This window comes from Mytilus galloprovincialis, chromosome 3 (genome assembly GCF_965363235.1).
Source record: "Mytilus galloprovincialis chromosome 3, xbMytGall1.hap1.1, whole genome shotgun sequence".
Classification (NCBI taxonomy): Eukaryota; Metazoa; Mollusca; class Bivalvia; order Mytilida; family Mytilidae; genus Mytilus; species Mytilus galloprovincialis.
The window spans coordinates 45912161-45923189 of record NC_134840.1 but is presented as its reverse complement, the minus strand read 5'-3'; the positions used below and the strand labels follow the sequence as shown (position 1 = coordinate 45923189).

General features: G+C 33.1%; 1 protein-coding gene and 1 long non-coding RNA gene across 2 annotated transcripts; both read left to right on the top strand.

The window, feature by feature from the left end:
• Positions 1-549: 549 nt before the first annotated feature.
• LOC143066442 (cerebellin-1-like) lies at positions 550-2108 on the top strand. Its single transcript, XM_076239367.1, has 2 exons — positions 550-706; positions 1635-2108. Exons 1-2 carry the CDS (start codon positions 550-552, stop codon positions 2066-2068), a joined length of 591 nt encoding a protein of 196 aa, XP_076095482.1. The 3' UTR covers positions 2069-2108.
• Positions 2109-9732: 7624 nt separating this feature from the next.
• Positions 9733-10728, top strand: LOC143066441 (uncharacterized). Its single transcript, XR_012975619.1, has 2 exons — positions 9733-9816; positions 10442-10728. It is a non-coding gene; the product is annotated as an uncharacterized LOC143066441 (long non-coding RNA).
• Positions 10729-11029: the final 301 nt, after the last annotated feature.

Genomic DNA, 11029 nt, shown 5'->3' with positions numbered 1-11029 from the left:
GTTGAAACGTTTTGGTCTTCGGCTTTTTAACCCTAGATATAGATCTAACGGGCAATTATATTTATGGTTCAACAATGGTTAAACATTCTGAATTTGAATTTCTTGGAACTGAAAAGAAATGAGTTTCAACAACGAAATAAAAATTGTAAGTATAAAAGATTTGCAAGTTACGATAAATCACAACATTCAGTAGAATAATGTCCTGTATGTCGTTGAAAAATTAGTCATGCCCATTTGGGGTTGTCCCAAAATATAATTCCTGTCTGGGACTGTTATGCTAAGTATTAAATTAATTTAATCTGATAGTCCCAGTTCATGTCCACAAAAGATGAATGTTAATTCAATATCAGCCAAAGGTTCCTCTCGAGACCAATCAGTATAGTAAGACTTCCAAGTTGTTACAGGATCTAAACCATGCACACATGTAGAATATGAAAGTCGTGTTGTCACGCAAGGTTGTAAGGTAAGTGCAGATGTTGCCTATTTGTATATATTATATTCAGGTTTCCTGTAAAATTCACTCTGTGGTGAATATTACGGTGAGAAAAAATGATGCCATTATTATATGTAGTAACTTCCATCTTTATTTCTGTACTACAGTCGGGAGAACAGGTTTCTGGACACAGCTGTCGCTATGCTTATGTGTGTGATGGTGGCTTGACATCGGACCACACTGATATTATCAAATTAAAAAAAGAAATTGAAGGTAAATTTGCGCATTTTTTATTTGGCGATTTTTTCTTCAAACTATTGTGATTATCACAGAACAGAACTTCGAGTGCCTATTTTTTGGAATTTAGAACTTATTCTTCAACTATTTTTTTGTGTAAAATTTAAGCAAACAAGATTTTCCAAAAATATATGCAGATATTAACTTTATTCAATCAAATTTCTAGCAATCGGTTTTTTTATCTGGTTTACATGCTTCTTTAGTATAATTGTTTATCCCTACTTACGACTGATGGGAACATTGAATATAAAGAGCAAACACAGTTACTTGTTCCTTTGTATTTTTATTCGAAACACTATAAAAGATTCAGAACTTGACATATGGTAATGACCGTGGCTAGCTATGTATAGTATTGTCTCTTTGCTGAGATCGTATGCCCTCCTATTTTTATTGTGTGATACGACAGTAAAAATATACAAAAGTCCCATAACTCCCACAAGAATTGCTTAGGTGATATGACAGTATTTAGTATGTATGGTCAACTCAGTGATGAAAACAATACTGACAACCAAGTATCTAAGTTTTCTGGCAAACGGTGTCATCATCAATTGCATACCTAAAAAAGAGGATAAATATGATGCATTATTATATAGCCTTGTAGTGCACCATGATGGGGGATCTAAGGTTTAGTTAATTGGACCTTTTACAATATCAGAACGTATGTTTAATTCAAATCCACGATTTCAACTTGTTCTGCAGATATCTTTAAAGGTTAATTCATTTAATCAATGTGTTAATGTGTTAATTAAATTCTGTTTCACCTCATACATTTTTTAACTAAAAATTAACACAATTTATTTGAATTATTCTTTTTTCTTGTTTAGTCTCATCGACTAATTGGAAGTTGCGAATATTTTCCCCTACCACGGAGCAAACGATATATAAATTTTAATACATTTTACAGCACTGAAAGAGAAATCAAAACCAGTGGCGTTTTATGCTTACCGAAGTGGTAATCTTGGCACTGGCTCAAACTTGAGGCACAGCATCGTGGTTTATGATCGTGTGGATTTAAATATAGGGAACGCATATAACAAAAATAATGGCAAATTTACGGCTCCATCAGTTGGACTTTATCTCTTCCACGTCTCTACTGGGGTATACTTTAAATCATATGCAGTCATGCAACTAGTGCTCAATGGCGTGGTTAAAGACATTGGATTTCCCGATTCAGCTACAACTGGTCATGCTTTATTGAGGAGTCATTCTACTACAGCCACACCTTTGCTGCTTAACAGAGGCGATGTTGTTTATGCCCGAATCGGAGTAATTAATGGGGGAAACTACATAGAAAGTAACCAGTACATCCGAACTAGCTTCTCTGGAACAAAACTATAAGAAGTAAAGAGAAAATTAATAAATAAATATACATATAGTTGACATTCTTTATTTCTTTATACGAATATGTATCATATATATACAGTTCTGTAATTGATCTCTGACCTATGGATCTATGATCTATGTATCATATATATACAGTTCTGTAATTGATCTCTGACACAACACTTCACGAGTTTTGAAATTGAAAAGGGTTTTTTTTTGCATTTTTTTTTCTGCTTTTCATGTTCTCGTAAAAAAAGGGAAATTGTTCCGCAAGAGTTCCTCATCAATCGTGGTTGATTTTCCATCTTTCCTTGCCAAGGATTAGACTTCTGATCCCATATATATTTGTGACCGAACCAAAAGGCATAAGCTAACGAAGATGATGTTTTTCTTGGTACCATTCTAATCAAGGTTTATAATGATAAGGTTGAAAGTAAAAAACATGTGGAATAATTGCCCATGAGACAGCTATTCACCAGAAACCCAATTAAAGTATTACTGACGCTGCCAGGCATTAATTTATTAGAATACTAATTTTTGATTACCTGGGATTTGCCACAATCTCATAAACCTTTCAATTTCATTATCATCACAGATTGACCTTCCATCGAGGTTAAACCAGAGACATATAGAATGAAATTCAAAACAGTGTGGCTGTGGCCATTGATTGACACATTAAATTCATCCATTGACTGGGACAATTTACGTGAACGTGTGTCTGTAACGACCACTGTTCACGACGAACCTACGATAGACATTTAAACTGTGGGGTCACCAAAGGTTTCTTAACGCCTTTAATTATAAAATAATTCGAAAAATTAATCAGGAATAACCTTTATGTTTTGATTTATACAATTGATATAAATCAAAACATCGTGTTATTCCTGATTAATTTTTCGAATTACTTTATTAAGGTGTTGAGGACCTTTGGTGACCTCATAGTTTAAGTGTCTTTAAAAAGTACACAGTGAGCAATGGTTGTTACATACAAACGTTCACCTAAATTGTCCCAGTCAATGGATGAATTTAATGTGTCAATCAATGGCCACAGCCACACTGTTTTGAATTTCATTCTATGTGTATATATGTCTCTGGTTAAACCAAATGACAGATGTACAATAATTGATCGTTGCTCCTGCTGTAGGACAATTTTATTCCTAGCTGGGTTTTTTTGTGTATTAAGTTTTTCATGTGTTTTGTTTTAGACTGCTGTCAGGCTCTTTCATATAGACCAGATTCCTTTGGGGGAAGAAGGTTTCAATATTGACTTTTCAATTCTTCTGAATGTTTCAAGTCAGGAATATGGAAATTCACTTAGTTGATATTGTCGAACGAATGATTTTGTCAGCCTTTTTGAACTTCTCATTTTTTTAAATTTATCTTATTAGAGTTCCGCATTTTCGTTAGTTTTATTATTTATCTTTGTTAATTAAACTTGATAATCATTTGTACGTTAATATCTTTATCGACCTCAAGAATTGAGCGGCTGGAAATATTAATATGGCCCGATATTGACTTTTCTTGTCCTATTCTAAAAATGATCCTCGTTTTGACTTCGACGGTCATATACAAACAGCGACTTCAATTTGCTTTTGGGAGGTCGACAACGATTCCTCGTGTATGGAGGGTTCAACGTTTACCATGCATCAACTCAATAACTTGAATTTCTTGTTGAATTGCAATTGTTCTCGTAGTGAATATGCATGAAATGTTTGCCATTGGACATTAAGCAAAAATAATCTAAATATTTGAATGATACTGTTTTAAGTGTCGTATTCTATAATAGCCCGTTAAGCGCTTCCAAATTCAACTGATTTACAGTTTGTACGTATGTTGTGCTGTTACATTGCTGTCCCATGTATACAGGTTATGTAAGTGATTGATTCAGTGGCCATGGTTCATGTCTGTCATAAATTTTTTTCGTAAACTGTTATGTTGTAATTAATAAGGCCTATAATTGCTTATATTCGCATTATTTTAACTCTTGTGGATAGTTCTCTTATTGGCAATCACACCACCATTCTTAATAACATTGTATAGTACCCAATAGCTCAACTGATAATCAACTTGAAAGTCCAAAGAAATTAAACAATTCATCCCAAATTGCAGCATACTGACATAAATGTTCAGTGGCGGATGCAGGAATTTTCGAAAGGGGGGGTGCTAGCCCAGGTCAAAGGGGGGGGGGTGCAGGGGGGGTGCAAACATATGTCCCGATTCAAATGCATTGATCGGCCAAAATAAAGGGGGGGTGCGGACCCCCGGAACCCCCCCTCTGGATCCGCCACTGATGTTAACGTAATAATTTTTCATGTCGTGTAAAAAGAATAATAAAAAACAAAAACAAGGTGACCCGTGGTTATTATAAGTGCTTCCTTGTTAAACAACACCGCAAAATTCAGAAAAAATAATAAATCTTGGTCGATGGAACTTGGAGTAGGTTGACACGGACATGTGTATTTTAAGACCAAAGTTGATGATGTGCATTTTATTTAGGACAGTCACCATATGCTACAGTATATAAACATAGCATTTTTACATAGTCTGTATCAAACAACAAACAAAATGAAAGGCTTCGTACTGATGTCAGTCGTGTGTTTATTATTTATTACAATAAGCACTAACAATGTGGCAGAAGGTAATCTTTGTTTTATTTATTTTGCTTAATTGAATAATTAAGAATTTAAGTCCGCTCAGCTGTCTTTTGAAGATCATATAACTATTAACGAAAGAGGCTTATTGAAAACCAAATGTGTTCTTGAAACAAATCTAGTATATATGTCGTTTACAGGTTATTACTTGTACAAAAACTTTGTATGAGTAATTACTAATATGATGCCATCATACAAGTTATTACCTGTACAAATATAATTGTACCATGCAGTAATTACTTGTACAATTTTTGTTGAGAAAAAGATAATAACTTGTACAACACAATATATTTGAGTTGACTGTGCTTCTACTTTTGCTTTAAACAAAATGTTTCATAGAAAAAGTTATTTTTTTGAGTTAGTAAGTCTGGAATTGTTTTGTGAATTGTCGGGTATTATTTTTCTTTTACTGTTTTCTCGTATTTATTTATTTGTTTGTTAATTTTTGTTGAGCCTTCGACTTTAGTCGAAAAAGGGAGACATAACGATCGTACATTCTGTCGGCGGCGGCGTCCACAAATATTCACTCTTTGGTTAAAGTTTTTGAAATTTTAATAACTTTCTTCAACCATCCTAGATTTGTATTTTTCCGTATTTAACTTATAAATGGACTAAGTTTTTCTGCCCATTCACTCTGTGGTTAAACTTTTTAAAATTCTAATAAACTATCCTGGATTTTTACCAAACTTTGACAGAAGCTTCTTGAAATAAAAAAATAGTATAGAGAGGAATGTTTTTATTGTTTGTTTTACTCATTTTTGTTGAGCCTGCCATTAACAGCAAAAGTAGGCGAGCCACTGGATTCATTGGAACCCTTACTTTTTTTTCTTATCATAGAGCGTATGTTTTTTTGAAATCTATATTGTGATGTTTTTCTTTTCTTTTTTTCAAATGTGTATTCTGTACTTAGCGTTGTTTTTTGTTGTTGTTGTTGTTGTATGGGGTATACAAGTACCCGGCCACGTCCCCTCTGTGTAGTATTTCTGATTGTATCCATTTGATGACTTAAGCCTCTTTCAACTGATTTGTTTAGTTCGTTCTTATGTTGTAATGTTACACACTGTCCCAGGAAAGGGGAGGGTTGGGACCCTGTTAACATGTTTAACCAAACCACATTATGTATGTGTCTGTCCCAAGCCTGTCATTCAAGGGTTGTCGCTTGCCGGTGTGTTATAAAAAAAAATGTTCATTTTTGTACATAAATAAGGCCGTTAGTTTTCTCGTTTAAATTGTTTTACCAAGGAATCCAGTGGCTCGCCTACTTTTATTTACATTTGCCATTTCGAGGCCTATTAAAGCTTCCTATGCGGTATGGGCTTTGCTCATTGTTGAAGGCCGTGTGGTAATCTATGTTTTTTTAATTTCTATGTCATTTGGGCTCTTGTGGAGAGTTGTGTCATTAGCAATTATATAACATCTTTTTTATATTAGTATTATTTTTGAAAAGTTAGAAGAATTCAGACACCCGACGAACGCAGAGAAACTGTAACGGTTTATTTCTTCCTCTGTGATATTTTATCCTGAGGATAATTTGTCCCGGTAATTTTTTTCCAGGCATGGTATTTCACAGGTTGATTTTTTCCAGAGGAGTGAAAATCTATCTGTGTTATGCAGATAGTTTGTACCGGTCTATATTTGCCGTACTATATTTCACAGAACCGTGTGAAATAGAGTCCCATTAACTACTATGTAAGTTACTCACAATCAATATATACCTGACTATAATTATAAAATACTTCACAAAGGTAGACCAAATTTGCATAATTTATCAAAGGGAGGTAATTATGAGCAATTTATATTTTAAAGATATTAATATAATATATTTCTGAATCTATTTTGTAGTGAAATTTTTCCTTCAATCTTATTTTTTATATATTCATTTATATAAAAAGATGACTTACAACTTGATTTTATAAGACAGATAACATTTCACAGGTAAAAACTATCCAGCTGTTAAACATGCTTTTGTTCCAATATATTATTATGCTATGATTTATCTGATTTCCATATAATCAACAACTACATCTCTGTCTCCAGACAAAACTATTTATATAGTTAAAAATATCATCATAATCAAATGCTTCTATTACTGTTAACAGTAGTAATGCAACTATATTTCTACCTTACTTTTAAATGTATATTTGTACTGAGATCTGAAAACAACTCACTTTTACATCATCGGTATTTCACTAACCTTATTTAATCATGATATTATTTCATCGGTATTTCACTAACCTTATTTAATCATGATATTATTTTCACAATTACGATCTTTGAAATTACTTCTGGTTTTCTTCCCTATGTTTCATGATAATTTTCTTTTTTAAAAGGATGATATTGACTTGAATATTTAAGGAAATTTTTTCAAGGATAATTTGTGAAATTATTTCTCATTATAATACATTTTTTTTTGTAACAATTTCGCTTTATTTCAAATACACTATTATTATTTCATAGTATTTTGAAGGATAAGTTTTTTTCTAATAACTATTCAATAAGTTAACTACCCAGATAGAATTTCACGGCAAAGGAAAAAATATCCCAGGGAAATATTTTCCTCCGGATAAAAAAATAACAACAACTACTGTGACATTTTTTCCTCCGGATCAAATTTCACCCGGATATAATTTTGCTTTACAAAACAACATAACTTAGCATGAGACATTGAGCTAATTTAGCTTAACAGCTTGTTGCAACTTAAATACTGATAAATGGTGCAAAGTGACAAAGTCGTTAAAAGCAAAAATAAATAAAACCCTTCTACAATTTATTTTCAAACATAAATCTTGTAAAACAGTTGCATATGAAATATCATATATTTGAATTAAAGGTAAAACCTAAACGATCAAAGTAGAAGCACATACAACTCAAATATATTGTGTTGTACAAGTTATTATCTTTTTCTCAACAAAAATTGTACAAGTAATTACTGGTACAATTATATTTGTACATGTAATAACTTGTATTGATATAATAAACCTTGCAACAAAAAAAACCGGTTCAGCTACCAGTAAAATGACAACTAGCATGAACAAAGACGTTAATAGCGCATCGACTGTTCGAAAGCAGGGTAAACATGTTTGCTACAACAGTAAGCAAGAAAAGCTATTCACGGCTGTTTCTGAAATCAGTAGAACAGTTTAAGTAAAAGAAAATCCAAAAAGTGCTTTTAACAGATTTCGTTGGTCCTCTTCAATATATATTTTATAGTATATAACTTCTTTACCTATGCCGTACTCACCACCAATATAAAACATTTGCAATAACTTTATTTGATAAAAAATTAATAGGCAACATAAAAGCATATTACTTACATAAAAAAAAACTCCTCATCATTTGCACATCAAAGAAAAAGCCTCATTTTTTGTATTTAAACAATATTTTTTTCTTTCAGGTCGTCCACCGCCATGCTGTGCTTGCGTCCGAGCACCGTGTAATTGTCCACCATGCAGTCCACCCTGGCCAAAATACAAACCACGACGACGATATCCTCATTACGGATAAACTTATTTTTACAAAAATCTGATTAAATAATTTGATTATTTGAGTTTACAAAATAGTTAGAAGGCATGACAACATTGTACCAAAGTATTCAAAATAAAATTGTGTTATTTTAACTAGTTACAAATTTTATGAATGCGGATTAATCAGTGCTATATTGAATTTTCGCGGATTTAAACATTTTTTATGCATCCATCTGATTCTAGGCCTTTTATAGCTTGTGGTTTGGTGGGAGTCAAGGCTCCGCATTGAAGATCGTTATTTGACTTTTTTTTAACAGTTTTACATATTGTGACTTAGATGGAGAGTTGTCTCATTAAAATTCATACCACATTTTATATCTACCAGAGAGTAGTTTTCCTCTTAATGTTCCGTCGTATGATTTATTTACAAGTTAAGATATAAGAACGAACTAATTAATTTTTAAGTAGATTTCAGCAACTGCGGGTACTCTTAGATCGGTACTTTGTGTCTTTAAATTTGTTAATTGGTTTTTAGTCCTTTTTAAACTGAATTGTATAGCTTGTTCGAATGTTGTGCTGTTACATCACTGTAGAAGGTTTAGAGAATTGAGCGCTTGCTTACATGTTTTACTCCACCACATCCTATATATATACTATAGTATTTGCCTTTCCCATGACCGGAGGCTGTAATTTGGTGGTAATTGCTGACCGCTGTCTTTCAGAAACACTTTTCTTGATTGTTTTACTACATTTCTGATTTCATCATTTTAGTCTCTGGTTGATATTTATCCACTGACAATCTTACCACATCTTTTTTTATTTTATGTTTAAAGTATGTTTTCTGAACCACTGAGCCTGTGGAACCGTCCAAGACTGCGATAATTGTCAAAGCAAGTCTAGTGTCAAAATTTTACTAGATGTTCCTGGAAGTTGACCGAGAAGCCTCCATTACAAAATACCATTGGGTAGAATCAATGAAAACGACAAAACAATATAATCCCAAGGAACTGATAAACAGGATAGTGTTAAAGTTTGTAAAGCGAGAAATATATCCTAGAAACTAAATAATTTGTTTAGATTGTTCTCATTTCAGTCTTAAGATGATTAAAAATTCCACGCGAGACAGCTGATGTCATTCTCTTACGATAGAATATGGTTAGCAAAACTTTGCATCCGTGCTTGATTTTCAAGCTCAATTTAAAACCTGAAGTAGTTCAAAGTTCATGCATGTTGAAGAACAATTGTGCCTACACGTAGATGCTTACTTTCTAACGCCACCCAGCGTACTTGCTTATTTCTTGCCCTTTATAGCGACCAATCCTCTTTGAAATACCGTACTGTAAATAAGGCTTTACATTTCGAAGCAAATAAACAATTCATCCCAAATTTTACCGAACAAGGTGAGCCATGTTCATTAAGTGCTTCATTGTTAAACAACACCACAAAACGCGAATTTTTTTATAGATTTTGATTGATGGTACTTTGTGTATGTACGTAATCAACCAGGATAGTCACCAAAGGCTACAACATAAATACATAGCATTTTAACATAGTATGTATAAAACAAGAAACAAGATGAAGAGCTTCGTTCTAATGTCAGTAGTATGTTTATTAAGTTTGACAATAAACAGAAGCATGATGACAGAAGGTAAAATTTGTTTAACTTTTACTTCGATATGTTTTTCTTACTTGAATAATATTATGACTTTCGAAGATATCATGAACGAACTATGCTTAATAAAAAGTCAGTTTGCGCTCTTTCAATTATGATTTACGCCATCAGCAGTACCATACAATCTCGTTAGATACATTAATTCTGGTTATTTGCTATAAATCCGAAATGAATGAAATGGAAACAAGTTTTAAAAGAGTATTAAAATTTCTTACTGAGTGTATTAATGTCACGATTTGATATACAATTGGACCACCCAACGTAACGGAATCCTAGTATCTATAACAACAATGACCAAAAATATTGGACAGTCCACCCACCCATAACAGCAGCATATAGTCCAAATAGCCTGACATGGTACTGGCGCAATGTGGTGGGGTCAAACCAGTTTTACGCGCTTACCACTCCGATGTTTGCGTATCTAGATCAAAAGTCGTAACTAATAATATCCCACACTTAATGAAATACACTAAACAGTGCAGCTACCAACAGGATATGACCAATATCTTAAACCCCCAAAAAAACAAAAACGACGGAAAACGATTTAGATTTTATATAAATATTGAAAAAATACCTCATAAACCTTTTTGTTCCTTTTCAGGTCGTCCATATGACCAGCAGCCATGTTGTGTTTGAGTGCGAGCACTGTGTAATTGTCCGTGCACTCTTAGCTGGCCTCAAAAACCGGCACGTCAATATCCTTGGCTAGATTTATTTTCAAGAAATCTTCACTGAAATGTTTTAATAATTTTAGTTTACATTAGAGAAGGGATGACAACATTATTTCAACAAAAACATAGAAAAAACTGAATGTGATTGCGCATTTTAGGTATTAAATTCATCTGAAAGAATGGAATTGTATTATTTAAATTAAACTAGTTTTTCGTTTATTGTTTTACATTGCATCATGTTGGTATCTGATGGATAATTGTATCATTGGCAATCATACAACATCTTCTTACTTCAATATCAGTTTTTGAATCAGTCTCCTCTTCATTCCCGGTACTACCAGGCGTTCCCCAAGGCACATTTCTTTGACCTCTTTTGTTTCTGCTTACATAAATGACACGACAGAAACATCAACGTCATCTTAAACAAAACTATTTGCAGACGATAGCCTTCTCTTTCGAACAACAACCAGACAGACCGTGACCTTTTGCAAAAAAAACCTGACATCCTTAGAAGACGG

Coding starts and splice junctions, on each gene's coding strand:
- LOC143066442 (XM_076239367.1), top strand. CDS start 550: ATGATGCCATTATTATATGTAGTAACTTCCATCTTTATTTCTGTACTA. Junction 707..1,634: donor ATTAAAAAAAGAAATTGAAG/GTAAATTTGCGC, acceptor TACATTTTACAG/CACTGAAAGAGAAATCAAAA.